The sequence below is a fragment of the Urocampus carinirostris genome, chromosome 6 (genome assembly GCF_059441175.1).
Source record: "Urocampus carinirostris isolate Australia breed hairy pipefish chromosome 6, RoL_Ucar_1.0, whole genome shotgun sequence".
NCBI classification, from domain to species: domain Eukaryota; kingdom Metazoa; phylum Chordata; class Actinopteri; order Syngnathiformes; family Syngnathidae; genus Urocampus; species Urocampus carinirostris.
The window spans coordinates 38,471,582-38,490,498 of NC_142354.1; the positions used below are offsets into that span (position 1 = coordinate 38,471,582).

The 18,917-nt window shown below is 40.8% G+C and overlaps 1 protein-coding gene across 1 annotated transcript in view; it reads right to left on the minus strand.

The window, feature by feature from the left end:
- anks1ab (ankyrin repeat and sterile alpha motif domain containing 1Ab) overlaps positions 1–18,602 on the minus strand; it is a 119,571-nt gene extending 100,969 nt beyond the window's left edge. Inside the window, exons 1-2 of the mRNA XM_088338963.1 lie at positions 18,579–18,602; positions 16,211–16,525 (exon numbers count right to left, since the gene is read on the minus strand). Coding sequence (XP_088195089.1) covers positions 16,211–16,468 — 258 coding nt within the window. The 5' untranslated portion in view covers positions 16,469–16,525; positions 18,579–18,602. The remainder of the gene's footprint in view (positions 1–16,210; positions 16,526–18,578) is intronic.
- Positions 18,603–18,917: the final 315 nt, after the last annotated feature.

The window sequence follows — 18,917 nt, forward strand, 5'->3', positions numbered from 1 at the left end:
CTCTCTATGTATCTATCTATCTATCTATCTATCTATCTATCTATCTATCTATCTATCTATCTATCTATCTATCTATCTATCTATCTATCTATCTATCTATCTATCTATCTATCTATCTATCTACCTCACTCTCTATCTATCTATTTCTCTCTCTCTCTCTCTTTCTATCTATCTCTCTCTCTCTCTCTCTCTCTAACTATCTCTCTCTCTGTCTCTCTATCTCTATATAAATAACATCCCGAGTTGGGCAGTTGGAAAGGTAACACATTAAAAATTGCCAGTGTTATGGAGAAGTCTATAGTGTCGTAGAGTGGTTCCCAACTGGTCTGACTTAAGGACCCACCATTCCACACTAATGACAAGCTGCAACACAAATTTAAGAAAAAAAAAATCACTTCTCAAGTTTATCGAATGAAAGGATTGTGCAATTTATATATTAAACCATTTACTTTCCTCCAAGCTATGCTTTTTTCCTCATGTAATGTCGAAGTATCCAACCCGACTCTGTTACACATTACCCCACCCTGTTCTAAATGATAGCATGCATGTGAAGTCAACACGTTTAAAAGTATACCAATGATTTTGATATCGAACGGTCTAGAGTAGGGCAGGGATGTATCAGGCATTCTGGTCAATTAAGATATTAATTGACTTTAAACAAAAAAATAAACCATACTCAGTGAAAACATAACAGAAGGATATCTGATTAAAAATGCATCTTGTGCCGAAAATTCAGACAATATCAATTGACTTTAAATCCGTTTTAACTTAAGGAAATATGTATTGCTTGTGTCTTAATACCACAATTTAGTTAGTCTTCTTGAACTAATTGGATGTATTGCCAAGCTTTGCTAAAGAGCATTGGAAACTAGCAGGAAAAACTTTCAATATTGTGATAACAAATACCGTAAATTCCGGACTATAGAGCGCACCTGATTATAAGCCGCACCAGCCACATTTCAAGAGGGAAACCGATTTTGTACATACACAAGCCGCACCTGTATATAAGCCGCATGCGCCCACATTTAAATACGTAACACAAACACAAAATTAACTCAAACCCGACTTCAAGTCCCGCGATTGAAACTAAATGTCCTTCATTAAAGTCCACAGTTCAAAAATCACAGCCGTCAAAATGAACAGAAAATGATACCGGTACTTAAGGTTTGATGCAGACCTGCAGAGTCCGGGTCCCGTTGAAAGTAATCCAAGGGAAAAAGTGTATATTTCCAAAGGTAAGGGTGGGAAAAATATATCAGATGAACACATTTACTCACGCAACTCCTTTTTCTTTAACCAACTTTTTACCCCCTCTTCTTTCCTTGTCTGTCGCTCACCTTTACCGGTCCCCACTTAAACTCGGCACCCCGCGTTTGTTCCGCCCCTCATTTTTCGTTCACCCGTGCAAAACATATCAGAATAAGTGTCTAAAATAAATACAAATAAATACATTACAAAAGTATACAGTTGCAAATACATATTATACATGGGTTACACATATTTACAAAGAAAGACGGTACACCGAGAGAGTTTTCAAAGCTTTAATAATAATATTATAGCTTTGACAGGGCAGCTAATGGTAGCAACACTCGAGCGCCGCGAGCGGCCATGAGAAAAATTACATAAATTGGCCGCATCACTGAATAAGCCGCAGGATTGAAAGTTAGGGAAAAAAGTAGCGGCTTATAGTCCGGAATTTACGGTAAGCTTCTGAAAGTGACTAAAAATATTTCTCGTGAAAAGTAGAACAGTTATCCGATATTGTTTGATTCAGTTCTCTGCTCATTTCCTTCAAGATGAGCTAGATGCCAATATTTCTTATGCATGAACTAGAGTTTAGCATTTTCTTTCTTGCATCATCTTGCTTTTTTTTTTTTTTTACTCCCTAAGCACTCTCGTTCAAAGAGCCATTTAGTGTGTACCGCACGATGATTGGCAGGTTTGCTACGTGTGGTCATAGCACCGGGGGCAAATGTTGCACATGTCACATGTGGGCTCTCAGCGCGCCTTCATATATTCCGGCAGGATTCCTCAACTCATTATTCATGCAAACGTTCAGCGTGTACAGTAAAATGTGTGTGCCCCTTTAAATTCTAATTTTAGAAACTTTACATAAGGTTGAGATGGATGGTTAAGTACATGTTGGGAAAGTTCATAGTTTGTCGAATGAAGTTTTTTACCTATGGTGGAGGTAACCGAGTAACTGATATCCATTTTAGGTCATGTAAAATATGAGTCCTATCTTCCTTGGCAGCAGTACCAGGACAACTATACTGTGGAGAATAGTGCCAGATCGCAACAGAGACGTTTATTCGTGTGCTATTGTCACTGGTAGTTTATGCCGTGATGGACCAAATTGTATCAGCATCCTCAAGGAATAAAGGAAAATCCAGCGACCGGACAATGATGCCCATGATACGTACAAAGAAGTGTGCTGTTCAATTCTGATGTGTAAATTGAGTACTTAACTTGTTGGTCAAAATGTTGAAATATTGTTAATATATGTCAATATTGAATAAAGTACAGTACAGTCATTCATTCATTCATTATTTCATTGATTATCTGTACCGCTTATTCTCAGTAGGGTCGCGGGGGTGCTGGAGCCCATCCCAGGTGTCTTCGGGGAGTGGGCAGGTGGCACCCTGCACTGGTTGCCAGCCAGTCTCAGGGGCACACAGAGACAGACAACTCACTTGCTCATTCACACCTAGGGAGAATTTGGACAGGCCAATTCACCTGAAACCGGAGAGCCCAGAGGAAACCCACGCAAGCACGGGGAGAACATGCAAACTCCTCACAGGAAGGTTTGAAAAAATGTATACTAAAACGATGTGTGGTGACTAAACTAAAAGCAAAAAAACATGTTCCTGTCTCTATTAACAACCCGTCATTGTTCTTTGTCCCCTTGCCTCTCTTTCTTTTGAAGTGCTACAATATACGGAATTTTAGGTTCGTTTCAGGCTCGGTCTTGCAAATCAGGTTAATTGGTCAGGCTTGGGCTAGGCTTCAATACACACAGGCCAGGGCCAGTCAGGCTGGATAATTTAGGTCCGATCTTACCTCTAAATCAACACCGCAGAAAAGGGGCTGAGGAAAAAAAAAAATTGAAAAAATTGAAGCTTGAAAAAAATCAGATTCTCTCTGACATGCATTTCAGGTGGATTGGCCAGTCCAAATTGTCCCGAAGTGTGAATGAGCGAGTGAGTTGTCTGTCCCTGTGTGCCCTGCGACTGGCTGGCAACCAGTTCAGGGTGTCCCCTGCCCACTGCCCGATGATTGCTGGGATGGGCTCCAGCACCCCCGCGACCCTACTGAGGATGAGCGGTGCAGCTAATGAGATGAGATGAGATATATATATATGTATAAGGTTCGAACCAGCAACTTCCCAGTCTAGGGGGCGGGCACCCAACCTCAAGGCCACTGAGCTGGCGGGCAGTTATTATTATTACTTCTACTTAAGTTCCCGCCCTTTTTTATTTTTTATTTTATGTTTTTTTTATTTCCTTCTCACCTGGATGGTATGTGTGGCTGAGTTTGTTGTTTAGGTGGAAAATGTCACACTTACAAAATTTTCAATGGAGACCCATATGCTTACAGTCTCTTCAATTTTCTGTCCCACCATTAAAGACAAAATGTAAATAAAAATATTTGAGCAAAAAAAAATAAAAAATTGAGAAAAAATTGGTCTTAAAATTCACAACAATTTCAAAAATAGTCCTAATGTTTGAAAAGGTGCATTGAATGTGAAATATTTAGCACCGCAAGTACGCAACACGATGACATAGTCCAGGACTTGAATAAATCATCACCCCCCCAACGGAGTGGCTTTTTGATGACAGACTCCAATAAAGGTGCACTTAGAATGCATGTGATGTCATCGACTGTATATAATATATGCGTGTACATTGTATTTGCAACCCCCATTAAAAAGTGAGTTAGAAATAAATGAATAAAAAGTGAATTTAACAAATAAATTAAATATTAATATATTTGGATTTGAAACACAATATAGTAAATGATTAATACGGAAACTAAGTTATTACGAGCGAACAACAATTTATTTTTCCTTCTCTCAATAAAGTTTTGTAAAAAAAACCTAAACAGCATAGACATTAGGGCTGCAACAAAAAATCGATGGAATCGATTCAAATCGATCATTAAAACGGTTGGCAACTAATTACCTCATCGATTCATCGTGTTGCGCCATTTATGAGCCACTGAGCATGTTAATCAATACAAATAAGTGCATTGTGAAGTTGTAGTACTACTTTAGTCCACCAGAGAACGCCATGAAACTGCTTTTAAGTATCTTACTTCTTATTTTTAATCATTTTTTTATTTAACATTGCATGCTTACAAACAAAATTGGCATTAAACAGTCAAACACTACAAAGATAATAAATTAATGAAATATAAGGAGTGTTCCGCTGGTTCGAGAGCGTTCTGTGGAATGCTCTTCCCCCTAAGATCCAATCTGCAACCTCAGTGGAAATGTTTAAATCTACGCTTCTACTCTATAGCATATGAATAACCTATACTTCTCGATGACAATATCTGTGTATTATTTGTGATTGCAATATCCTTTGCTGTCTGGTAATCCTGAAAGGGGGATGCCACATGTGCGGTCCCTTCTCAAGGTTTCTTCATTTGCCTCATGTTGAGGTTTTTTGAGTTTTTCCTTGCCCTCATGTTGGTTCCAGATCAGGGGATGGTGTAATAATAGTCTGAAACAATAGTCTCTGCAATAACCTGTGCAACCCTTTGAGACTCTTTGTGGGCTATACAAATAAAAATGACTTGACTTGACTTGACTTGAGTAGTCTGCATTTGTTCTGCATTTTTTAGTCGCCCTCTTTATGTTCCTTGACACGTAGCCGCAGACGGCTTGACGTTGTCAAAGTGTATTCTTTAACAAACGACATCATGTGAATTTTCTGTTGGCTTTTAAAGGCTATTTTTTTCTCTTCCTGGGGAAATTCCTTGATTCTTGGACGATTAGAAATATCTGTGATCTGAATGGCGAGCTACCCAGACCAGGGATCCAACAGGGATCTGATTCATCCTAGAGCTCTTCTTAAAGGTTGCGGTAGGAATTGGATTTTTTCTTTGTTCTTGACTGTGGATTGCTGAACATTGAGAACCCATTTCGTAACAATGACAATAAAGGTATATTCTATCCTATTCTATTCTGTGTGTGCTTGTAACACATACCTATGGTTTTGGGATTCCCTCAACTGGAGAAAATGGAAATTGTGTTTTCGTTGCTTATATGATGAACCCCCTTGTCGTTTATTTGAATTGTCATTGAAATTTGAGGTGTATTTCAAGTGACAAAGACAGATTTAGCCTGATTATAAAACCCAATCGGTACGGTTTTAAATCAAATGGGTTTGTTAACCGTAATTAGAGTAGATGACTGGTCATCGGACTGAAATAGAAATAAAACAAGGATAGTAAACCAGGAATAACTAAACCAAGGATTACATTTTCAACCTAATAAGGTTTTTGTTTTACTTTAATTCACTCCGGTTTCCTCCCACATTCCAAAAACATGCATTAATTTGCCAGTCCAAATTGTCCCACCAGCTCGGTGGCCTTGGGGGTATGGCGCCCGCCCCGAGACTGGGCGGTTGTGGTTCAAGCCTCAGCCGAGTCATACCTATGACTTAAACATTGGTACCCGTCCCTGCTTGGCGTTCAGCATTAGGGGTTGGAATTGGGGGGTTTGGTCACCTAATGACTCCCAACACCTCAGTTGGGTTGAGCGAAGGGGCTGGGAATCCCCTCCTCTAAATTTCAATCTCCCAAAAAGACTCTAGCCACCTCCCACTAGGGGGATATGGCTAATGTTAAATTGTCCCTAGGTGTGAATGAACGAATGAGTCCCTGTGTGCCCTGCAATTGGCTGGCAACCAGTTCAGGGTGTCCCCTGCCCACTGCCTGAAAATAGCTGGGATGGGCTCCAGCACCCCCGCGACCCTACAGAGGATAAGCGGTGCAGATAATAGATGGATGGATGGATGGATGGTTTCTATTGTCTTGTCCATCACTCATTAAATTATTGGTTATTATTCAAATTCATTTTTGACCCTGGTGTTTCTACTATTAATCTTACCACTCACCAAACCTGAAACATGTATAGTAGCCAGGGTTGGGTAGGGTTACTTTAACTTGATTACTTTCAATTACTTTTGGATTACTCCAATAGCAAATATGCTAATAAAAGACAAACGAAACTAAATATGGATAAAATGATGACTCACAACACGTGGTAAGCTTTCTCTCCTGGCTTTGATCTCTTTGATCTCCGGCAAAACGAACATAAAATGCGACAGAAAGAAAATGAAAATAAATCCAAACAGCTTGCCAACATCATTTTTGCCGTTCCATGTATTCCGGTACTCCCCAAGCCTGCACAAAATATAGTCATTTTATTCATATGTAGTTTATTTTGTCTTTTATTAGCATATTTGGTATTGGAGTAATCCAAAAGTAATTGAAAGTAATCCAGTGAAAGTAACCCTATCCAGCACTGGTAGTAGCTTTTCTTCACCTAACAAACAGCATAGGTGCTACATATATAATATAAGTGGGATACCTCAAGAAGTGAATGTGAAGTTTTGGTTGCTTGGGGCGCCGTATGCCACGCGTGCCCACCCGTCTGCCAGCCTACCCGCTTGCCTTCCAAATGAATCAAGGCTCATCTTGCACAGTGTTGATGCCACCAGCCAGCAGTGCAGGGGGCTCTTTCAAACACTCAATATTACATCAAATGAGCCTGCCGCAAGTGTGGTAAGGGTGCACGGCTACACGCACACGCACAACCATCAGCTTTTTAAGGCTGCCCCAAACTGGGCTGTTGACTTGGGATGCAAGGCGACAGTAGCCTATTACTTGTCTTATTAGAGCTGCCAACAACAACAGGCTCAGTTTGTCACTTTGTACGAAAATAGAGAAGCCCAATTAGGACTTTTTTTGGACCGGTGGTAACAGTTATTATATTTACACATAAAGGACTGCGGCAACATGCGAGGTGAGATGTGTCAACAACTGGTTTTGCTGAAATCCAAAATTGTATGGCAGAACAGCCTTTTTGGAGCCAAGGCAAAAAAAGTTTCATAGACAGGGTTACTTTTACTTGATTACTTTCAATTACTTTTGGATTACTCCAATATCAAATATGCTAATAAAAGACAAAAGAAACTAAATATGAATAAAATGACTAAATTTTGTGCAGGCTCGGGGAGTAACGGAATACATGAAATGGCAAAAATGATGTTGGCAAGCTGTTTGGATTTATTTTCATTTTGTTTCTGCCGCATTTTATGTTCGTTTTGCCGGAGATCAAAGAGATCAAAGCCAGGAGAGAAAGCTTACCACGTGTTGTGAGTCATCATTTTATTCATATTTAGTTTCTTTTGTCTTTTATTAGCTTATTTGGTATTGGAATAATTCAAAAGTAATTGAAAGTAATCAAGTTAAAGTAACCCTACCCAACCCTGTTCATAGATAAATATCGAGAAACTGTAGAATTTATTTCAAAAATGAATTTCCAACACGATGTTTGTGTGTTTTTTAAAGCTTCGATCATCATGTTACCTAATTTGACAATATAAAGATTTTATTGTCACTGTAAATCACGAAGTAATACAGTTTAATTATTTTGCTGTGAATTGGGATTGCACTGTGATTTTAAAATATTTTCAAGTTTTACTACGCAATAAACACTCATTAGGGTTACGTCCAAAAATAACCAGTGATAGGCAAAATCTGTGACGTAGAAACATTTATTTTCTACAATCATTGTCCAATTAATGACTCAAAATACATTTAAACCAATAACCAAACCTGTTGTACAGACCCACTCCTTTATTCAATAAAAGTACTGTATTCTGTACCTGTAAACATGTATTTATTTACCAATACCTTATGTTTTAGCTTCCCTATATGAAAATCCCAGACTGTTTGAGCAACCCAAAATGTTAAAATAGCCATAGCATACTAAAATAACAACAAAACATGTATAGAGCCGCAAACAAATTACAAACTATGTTTAAATCAAAAGACAAAGGGGGTTTATACATAAAAGTTTGTTCCTTGACAATGAGTCAATGAAAATGAAATAATCTGCATTTATATAGCGCTTTTCAAGTCAATGACTTCCCAAAGCGCTTTACAATGTGCTTCACATTTCCCAATAGCGGCCGTGCAGCCATGTAAGGCGCTAACCTGCTTATTGGGGGTATTAGGGTTTCAGTGTCTTACCCAGGGACACTTCGACATGTAACACGGACGAGCCGGGATTCGAACTGGGAGCCCTTGATCCCAAGACGAGCGCTCTACCTCCTGAGCTACTGCCGTACTTACTGGAAATACTTTTAAAGCATCAGATAACATTAAAAATGTTTTGTGTTGTATTTGTCCTGTAAAAAAGTCATTTGAAAAAAAAAAAGTGTTGCCCTCCCTCATCTTTTTCCATTTCCAAACTTCCAAACGCATGCAGCTCTGGGGCCACAGATTTCTGACCCCCAGAACAGAAAGCATGCGAAAAATCTGTGAAGCGGTTATAGCGTGGGATTATTGTATTCATCTCGATGTTTTCTAGAAAAACAACAATGATAATACTCAAAACAAGCAAAAAATGTCTGCCAGTTAAACAAAAAAATGTTTCTACCGGGGATGCACAACTTGTCATATCCGGAAAGACTACAAAGGCTGAACTTTTTGGAGCTCCGCAGAATTCGATTTGATTTCATTTTTGTGTTCAAAGTACTACATGGAATGATCAATGTGCCCTTTGATCAATTTTTTGAGTTCTGTCGTGTTGATGATTTACGTGGCCACAGATATAAGTTACAGGTGCCTAGACCTACCAGCAACTTGCATGGAAACTCTATTTCTTTCAGGATACCAAAAATTTGGAAATTTTTGTCTGACCGGGTTATTAGTGCAAATTCGGTGCAAACTTTTAAGCAAAGGTTGTCAGAGATAGATTTTTTCTTAGGGGAGGGGGCGTGAGGTGACCAAATTTGGCCATGCTCACTCTCAGCATTAGTTTTGTGTCATGTTTTGATTAATGTATCCAACAATACTTTCAATAAACATGACATTACATTACAAATAGGTTCTTTTTTTTGGTAAAATGTAAAAACAATGAAAAACATCAAAACTATGCAAGTTTTTTTATGCTAGTTGATTTATTTCATTTTAGGTTGTTGCACAATTTTAAACATTAACCAAAACAAATTATTCAATATAGTTTCCTGTACCTCATGAAGGGATAATTCCTATATTAAAAGAAAAAAAATATTCATCAGCTGCCACCTACTGATATAGATAGATAGAGAGAGAGAGAGAGAGAGAGAGAGAGAGAGAGAGAGAGAGATAGATAGATAGAAAGATAGATAGATAGAGAGAGAGAGAGAGAGAGAGAGAGAGAGAGATACATAGATAGATAGATAGAGAGAGAGAGAGCAATAGATAGATAGATAGATAGATAGATAGATAGATAGATAGATAGATAGATAAATAAAGAGATAGATAGAGAGAGAGAGAGATAGAGAGATAGATAGATAGATAGATAGATAGATAGATAGATAGATAGATAGATAGATAGATAGATAGATAGATAGATAGATAGATAGATAGATAGATAGATAGATAGATAGATAGATAGATAGATAGATAGATAGATAGATAGATAGATAGATAGATAGATAGATAGATAGATAGATAGATAGGGGCGGCAGTAGCTCAGGAGGTAGAGCGCTCGTCTTTGGATCAAGGGATCCCAGTCCGAATCCCGGCTCGTCCGTGTTACATGTCGAAGTGTCGAAGTGTCCTTGGGTAAGACACTGAACCCCTAATACCCCCAATAAGCAGGTTAGCGCCTTACATGGCTGCAAGGCCGCTATTGGGAAATGTGGAGCACATTGTAAAGCGCTTTGGGAAGTCATTGACTTGAAAAGCGCTATATAAATGCAGATCATTTCATAGATAGATATCTAGATAGATATCTAGATAGATAGATAGATATATAGATAGATAGATGGATAGATGGATAGATAGATACTTTATTCATCCCTGCAGGTAAATTCACATTTCCAGCAGCATCCCTGCACTGAGAACAATACAATAATAAAGCAAAAAGAATACAATATACAAATACCCAATGTGACGTGCTAATACCCACTGTACCGTGTTATATAGAGTACCTAGATAGTGCTACACAGAATACATATTGCAATAAAATTCGGTAATATGCCATGTAGGGGGTGTGGTTTAATGTGGGCCTTTACTCCCCCAGGTGGGGTTAAAGAGCCTCATGGCATGAGGAAGAAAATTTCTCTTCAGTCTGTCCGTGGTACAAGACAGTGACAGCAGTCTGTCGCTGAAGCTGCTCTTCTGTCTGGATATAATGCTGTGGATAATATGGATAAATGTTACAGTTACTCGACCGATCAATGGAGGAAAGCAAAGATACTGATCAATGGCCGTTGCAGTTAACTGCACATATTTCCTTAGTTTGAACTGATGGCTTCCTGAGATACTCCACAAAAAAATAGTTGACTTTTTGCACCAACTGCCCAAACGAGTTGGGCTCACAGTCAGACAGTCGGGGAGCAGCTGCAACAACAGGATGCCCTTGAGAACAGGACACCCCACCCAACATCGCCTGAACAAACATTGGTGTCAAGGAGGGAGGGGGCCACAGATGAGCCAGGGTCTTTGATGACAAGTCCACGTTGAAGTTTGTACACAAACACAAAGTTTTGCACAAATGCGACCTGTATCAGATCTGTTAAATTCTGTGCGAACGTCTCAAATGCAGTGTTCATTTTACCTGTGAAAAGTGATGGGTCCCGGGGACTCGCATGCTCAAAAATCTATGGGTCTCAACAGAGATCTATGAGTCCCCAAAATTTAGTGTTATCCGGGTTGACATTGTAAATCGGCGACAAATATATAATATAAATCCATATATTCATTCAGTTTTAATCAACACAGTTTATTGGTAATACAAATCACTTATCACTTAGGGTTAAGGTTAACCCTAACCCTAACAATATTGTACATTATACGAAATAATATTGCTGAAATAAATATATTAATCTATATTTTCATGCAGTTTTAATCATCATTGGTAATACAAAACAGTTATCACTTCAGATTTTTCAGTTCATATATTCTTCGTGGTTTGCTGTTCCGCCACAGTTGTATTGCCTTCTCAAGGTCCAATCCATTATCATCCTCCTCATAGCGTAACCAGGAATATAATTTAGTCCATTTTGGCAGAAAAGTCCTTTTCTTGCTAGGAGTATTCTTTTTTTTTCTTTCGTGGAATCGTTCGCTTCAACACACGTGTTTTCCTTGCCGCCGTGATCTTCCGAAAAATTTCTCCACCGTTTTTTCGTGCCGGATATTTTGCCGTTGTTATCACTTTCTGCATTATGTTCCGACTTATTACTGACACTGAAAAAATTACCAATTTTGTGTTGATTTTCACCTTCCATCGACGACAATCACAACAATGACGTAATCTCGAAGCAAGGAGATCTCGTTTGCCGAGATCGGCGTGCAGACGAAAACTCGAACCGCAAGACCAAAACAACAATGGCGGATGTGCCTGATGAAAAGTTTGGAGTGCCGTAAATCTTTGTAAAAAAAAAAAGTAATCGGGTAATAATGACAATTTTGTGTCAAAAAGGTTGCGTCCCGGGGACACATGTTGATTTGAGACTATGCGTCCCCAGCAAAAAGGGACACGGGCAAACGAGAACACTGCAAATGTGATTTTTTTTTCACACTAGGCCCAGGCCACTTTCATATGTGGTCCTAAACCCAATACATATCTGATCTTTTTGAATGTGACTGCTGTGTGAACAGTAGAGACGAATTCATGAGGGCTGCACGTCATCGACAGGCGTCAGATGTCACTATTCTGTGTTCAATGAGGCGGGAGGAAGTGTAAAAATCACATATGAAAACATACGAAAACACAGAGAGCAATCAATGGAAGGAAAGTGAGCTTTTGGATTTTATCAAAATTTGTGGGGGACAATGCTTTCCCGTTAACATCCATGACTACTTCTGCAAACACTAAGTGCATTGCGTGTGACATCACGTATACAACCCCTAGCAAAAAGTATGGAATAACCAGTCTTGGACAAGCCCTCACTCAGACATTTTATTCTGCAAGTGCAGGGAAATAAATATGGAATCACTCAATTCTGAGAAAAAAAAATTCAATCAGTCAATTTCCTTTACTTAATTAGGCACCGAGCTTAGATGAAGTCTACTTGTAAGTCAGCAGTTCAAAACAGTCCAGTTATCACACCTTGGTGGGCTCCTGGACTAAGTGGATTGGCAAAAGCAAAAAGCTGCCGGTCGGGCCTAGGCTAAGAGAGCGACCTCACAGACCAGTGCTTCCAAGCATGTTCCTGACCAACGCCAGATCCATCGTCCACAAAATGAGTGAACTTGAGCTGCGGATCGCCACCAACGGCTTTGTAAGAAATTCCAGTATTTTTGACATCACGGAGTCTTGGCTTCCCCGATGCCGCAGTCCAACTAGCAGGACGCACGCTTCACCGGCACGACCGAGACGGAAACTCTGGTAAAAACAGGGGTGGGGGACTATGCGCTGCAATAACAGCCGATTCATTGACATACAATGCTCACTCAATATAGAGTTTCTGGCGGTATCTTGTAGACTCTTCTATCTACCGAGAGAGCTAACTGTGGTCATTGTGGTTGCTGTTTACGTTCCACCGGATGCTAACGTTCCACTGGATGCTAACGTTAGCATAGCGCTAAATCTCCTGCCCGCTGCTATCAATAAACAGCAGCTTGCACACCCCGATGGAGCTTTTATCGTTGCCGGCGACTTTAATCATTGGCATGCGTAAGGACTAGACTTCCGAAAATCATCCATTACGTGGACTGAGCAACCAGGGGAAAAAAACACTGGACCGTGTGTACAGTAAGATCAAACATCTAGTTGGATCCGGCCATCTCTGTCTGTCCCTCACCCCCTCATACACCCCCCTCCGGAGGAAAACAAAGCCTGCAACAAGGATAGTACAAACATCTTCTTTGTTCCTTTATCTTCTTTGTTTTCTTTATCCTCACTGCAAAACGTGGACCTGGAGTGCCACGTCCAATTTCGTTGTCACAATATATTCAACCCATGTTGTAAGAATGACAATAAAGGTATATTCTATTCTAAGATACATGGCTCCAGCAAGAGAGATGTCTGTTGAGACCAAAGACAAGATCGTCAAATTTCTTGAAGAAGGTAGCCCTACTCGTATGGTTGCCAAAGATGTGGGCTGTTCACAGTCAGCTGTATCAAAGATTTGGACCAAGTACAAACAGCACGGGAAGATTGTTAAAGTCAAGCATACTGGTAGGCGAAGGAAGACTAAGGGCCAAATGTCTTGAAAACAGAAAATGCACAACAAGACAAAATGCGGAAGAAATGGGAGGAAGTCGGAGTCAATGTATGTGACGGAACTGTGCAAAATTGCCTAAGGGAAACGGAATTTTCATATAGGGAAGCTAAAAGGAAACCATCGTTGACACTCAAACACAAAAGAAGAAGACCGCAATGGGCTAAGGAGAGGTAATTATGGACTGTGGATGACTGGATGAAGGCCATCTTAAGTGATGAGTCACAAATCTGCATTGGATAAGGGGATGACGCTGGAACTTTCGTTTGGTGATGTTCCGGTGAGATTTACTTAAAGGACTGCCTAAAGAAAATTCCCACAACCCCTAATGATATCGGGCTGCATGTCAGACAAAGGCACTGGGGAGATGGCTGTGGTCAAATCTGCAATATATGCACAAGTTTACATTGACATTTTGGATACTTTTCTTATTCTTTCAATTGAAAATATGTTTTGGAATAATGAGCTCATTTTCCAAGATGACAATGCATCATGCCACGGAGCAGTGTTCCCTCTAAACTGCGCGCGTGCGCAATTGCGCACTGCTCGCACATTCTCAGCGCACAAGAAAATCGAGCCAGCGCACAAGAATGAGGGCTCAAAATTACTAATTAAGAAGCGACTTAAGTCAAAGTTACAGTGCATGAAGGTAAAAATACACGGGTTCCCCTGACGTTGTGTCCTAAATGCGGTATTTTGAAGTTGAGTCCAAGTAGGACGACGTTGAGTAAAGTTAGTAGAGTTTGTCGAGAACCGGCTTCTTCGGCTCGGCTCACTAAAAGGAACCGGCTCTTTCGGGTCCTAAACGGCTCTTCAGGTTGTTTTTGCTTCTTTCATCCCAAACATGACCAAATATTATGTAAAATTATGCACAAAATGACTTAAAGGAAGGGGGGAATAGAACAAAAAAGAAAAAAATACCAAAATGAAAAAGGAGTGAAAACCTGAGAAAAAAAGAAACAAAAGGAAAAGAAAAAAAGAAGCAATATTATTTTGTATAATGTATAATATTGTTGTGAACTGAAAAATCTTGAAGTGATAACTGCTTTGTATTACCAATTAACTGTGATGATTAAAACTGAATGAAAATATAGATTTGATTATATTATTTGTCGCCGATTTACAATGTCAACCTCGATAACACTAAATTTTGGGGACCCATACATCTCTCTTGGGACCCATAGATTTTTGAGAATCCGAGTCCCATCCCTTTTTACAGGTAAAATGAACACTGTATATAGATAGATATTTAGACAGATAGACATCCATCCGTCCATTATCTGCACCGCTTATCCTCAGTAGGGTTGCGGGGGTGCTGGAGCCCATCCCAGCTATCTTCAGGCAGTGGACAGGGGACACCACAAACTGATTGCCAGCTAGTCGCAGGGCACACAGGGACAGACAACTCACTCGCTTATTCACTCCTGGGGACAAATCGGACCGGCCAAGCAACCTAAAATGCGTGTTTTTAAGAATGTGGGAGGAAACCCACGCAAGCACGGGGAGAACATGAAAATTCAACACAGGATGGCTTGACCTCAGAACTATATACAGGGTTGGGTAGGGTTACTTTAACTGGATTACTTTCAGTTACTTTTGGATTACTCCAATACCAAATATGCTAATAAAAGACAAAAGAAACTAAATATGACTAAAATTATGACTCACAACACGTGGTAAGCTTTCTCTCCTGGCTTTGATCTCTTTGATCTCCGGCAAAACTAACAAAAAATGCGCCAGAAACAAAATGAAAATAAATCCAAACAGCTTGCCAACATCATTTTTGCCGTTCCATGTGTTCCGTTACTCCCCCAGCCTGCACAAAATTGAGTCATTTTATTCATATTTAGTTTCTTTTGTCTTTTATTAGCATATTTGGTATTGGAGTCATCCAAAAGTAATTGAAAGTAATCCAGTTAAAGTAACCCTACCCAACCCTGTGTATAACATTATATATAATATGAAAAGTGGCCTGGGTCAATTATCATCTCATCTCATTAGCCGTACCGCTTATCCTCAGTAGGGTCGCGGGGGTGCTGGAGCCCATCCCAGCAATCATCGGGCAGTGGGCAGGGGACACCCTGAACTGGTTGCCAGCCAATCGCAGGGCACACAGGGACAGACAACTCATTCGCTCATTCACACCTAGGGACAATTTGGACCGGCCAATCCACCTGAAATGCATGTTTTTGGAACGTGGGAGGAAACCGGAGTGCCCGGAGGAAACCCACGCAAGCACAGGGAGAACATACAAACTCCGCACAGGAAGTCTGGAGCTGGATTTGAACCCACGACAGGTTCCCATGACATGAACTGTGCCGCACAAGCGCCAACCACTGCGCTGCCGTGCTGCCCTCAATTATCATGGTTTGAATAAAATCAACAAATAATAACACTAGATTTTATTTTTTCGTTGCTTCTGTGAAATATCCCATAATTTGGACGAATAGAAATGAGTGTATTCCTAATATCGTTTATCTCTCAAAGCTGAAACACTATATTACTCTCCACTGCCCCCACTGGAAAGAAAGGACACTGTATATAACATTCTGAGTGGATATGTCATGACAGCAGAGACCTAATTAGCCCTAGACGCTACACGGACGATGCCGCCAGTCATCGGAATTTGTGCACGCCCAAATGTCGGTCCGTCAGTGTTACCATGGCAACCTCTGCAGGACTTCCTTCTTCCCCTTTCCGAAATGTAACACCTTCCCCTTTATCGGCCTCTCACCCTAATTACAAAGTTCGTAGATTACCTCATCCCACTCGGAGGCGAAGGAAGGCATTCGTTCCTTGGAGGGCTGGCCCTGCTTGCACTTGGACACCGACCCGCTCCGAACGGCTTTACCTCCATCTTCTTCTCCAAGCGGCGGTGCCAACAAGTCAGAGTCCGACTTGGACAAACTTCTGGTCAGACTAAGGTTGACGGCTACCGGGGTCAACCCGCCTGAAACCTTTCCGGGTTCCATCTCGTCAGTTTTGGAGGGATGGGCTTCAGACGTGGACGACGACATTCTTTTAGTGGTTCCTTCTACCTCTCGACCAGGAGGTATGGGATCTGTCAGAAAGTGCTGGGAAAGGAAGACAAAGATGATGTCTAGTGGAGCAAAGTGCAGGGAAAGGGAGTGGAAGTGGAAGTGCGAGGAAAACAAGGTCCACCCACTCTTCGTATCCTGTTAGCTTCCCTCAGGCAGACAAACTCCTTTAACGATAGACTTTCTTCCTAGTCATGTTCCTTCACGGATATACGAAATTATCTAAAGAAACTCACGGGGGGATTCACAGGAACATCATCCGATTCAAGACAACCAAACCGACAGGGAAACCATAACATTTCGAAGCCAATCCTTCTTAATCAGAAGCCAAACACACTGGCAACGAACTTTAACCCTATCCAATCCAACTAACTTCCTACATTTTAAGTTTAGTAGACACTCAAAGTAAGGAGAGAAGACACCAATGGATTTAGAACTAGCAATGAGAACGGGCAGAAGAGCCAAACCTCAGATTCTAAAGGCCCTCCCCAGAGCCCTTTTGTTTTCTATTAAATATCCAGGGTTGGGTAGGGTTACTTTAACTGGATTACTTTCAATTACTTTTGGATTACTCCAATACCAAATATGCTAATAAAAGACAAAATAAACTAAATATGATTTTATATTTTATTATGTTTTATAATTTTATTCATTAATTCACTTCAGTGCCCAATAATAGTCAAAACAACGAACTGGCACCCTATAATGCACAGGTGTCAAACAGGCGACCCGCGGGCCAGGTCAGGCCCACTAAGGGATTGGATCCGGCCCGCGAGACAACACTCAGAGAAGCGCAAGAGAGAAATGAGCTGCAGGTTGAAACATGTCAACTTGATGTTGCCAAAGCCAGGTGCCTCACACAAAGACACTGTACTTGTATTTATTTCTCTCTCTCTCTCTCTCTCTCTCTCTCTCTCTCTCTCTCTCTCTCTCTCTCTCTCTCTCTCTCTCTCTCTCTCTCTCTCTCTCTCTCCCTCTCTTCCACCCCTTTTCTCCCACTCTGTCGCCGTCTCTTTTACTCTCTGTGTCTCTCTTTTTCTCTTCCTTTGTTGCTCTCTCTTTCTCTCTCTGTGTGTCTTTTAACCTCTTTTGCTCTAACTTCCTTTTTTCCTTTTCTCTTTCTCTCTTCATACCCTTCGCGCTTTCTTTTCTCTTTTCTCTCCTTCTGTCTTTCTATTTCTCTTTGGATTTCTTTCTTCCTCTCCCTTTCTTTTCCCCCTCTCTCACGACTTCTTACCTTTTGTTTCTCACGCTCTCTCCCTCTTTTTCTTTCTTTGTCCCGCCCTCTCTCCTTTTCCCTCCCTCTTTCTCTTATTTCTTTATCTCTCTTTTTCTTTCTCTTTAATCTACTACATTTTGTTTCTGTCGCATTTTATGTTAGTTTTGCCGGAGATCAAAGAGATCAAAGCCAGGAGAGAAAGCTTACCACGTGTTGTGAGTCATTATTTTATTCATATTTAGTTTATTTTGTCTTTTATTAGCATATTTGGTATTGGAGTAATCCAAAAGTAATTGAAAGTAATCCAGTTAAAGTAACCCTACCCAACCCTGCTAGCAAACAATTATGGTAAACATGTCAGTCACGGCAGGCAGTGGTTAGCGCGTGTGCAGCACAGTTCTGAGGTCGTGGGAACCTCCTAAGTGGGTTCAAATCCAGCTCCCGGCCTTACTGTGCGGAGTTTGTATGTTCTCCCCGTGCTTGCGTGGGTTTCCTCCTGGCACTCCGGTTTCCTCCCACATTCCAAAAACATGAATTTCAGGTGAATTGGCCGGTCCAAATTGTCCCTAGGTGTGAATGAGTGAGCGAGTTGTCTGTCCCTGTGTGCCCTGCGATTGGCTGGCAACCAGTTCAGGGTGTCCCCTGCCCACTGCCCGATGATTGCTGGGATGGGCTCCAGCACCCCCGCGACCCTACTGAGGATAAGCGGTGCAGCTGATGAGATGAGATGAGATGAGATGAGATGTCAGTCACCCTTCCAACAGTAAACCTAAATCCAAAGTGTAATCTACCAGATTGAGACGAGACAAAATTCCTTTTTCCAAACTTATTCCTTAACTTATTAACTTATCATCTTAACCGACGTCCTACCTCGTTAGGTATCTCCACCGCGGGCAAACGTCCTCTCCTACAGAAGTCTTGAGATTTCTGTCTTAGGTTGGGAATCCCGGATGCTTCCCAAAGATTGGTCTTCAGTCCAAGTGACAGCACGGGTAATCAGATTACTGGTGCACATTCAGGCCAGGGTGCCTACTTTACGAATGCCTCCACCAAACGCTCTTCGAATTGAGGTCGCACTCGAGCTTCTCCGAGCCAACAGCTGGTTCTAGGAATAGATAGGCTTTGTAGATATACACATTAGATTATGAAGAGTTTAGCCTTGGGAGAGGTTGGGGTAAAATTCAAAATATATAATATAATTCTATATAT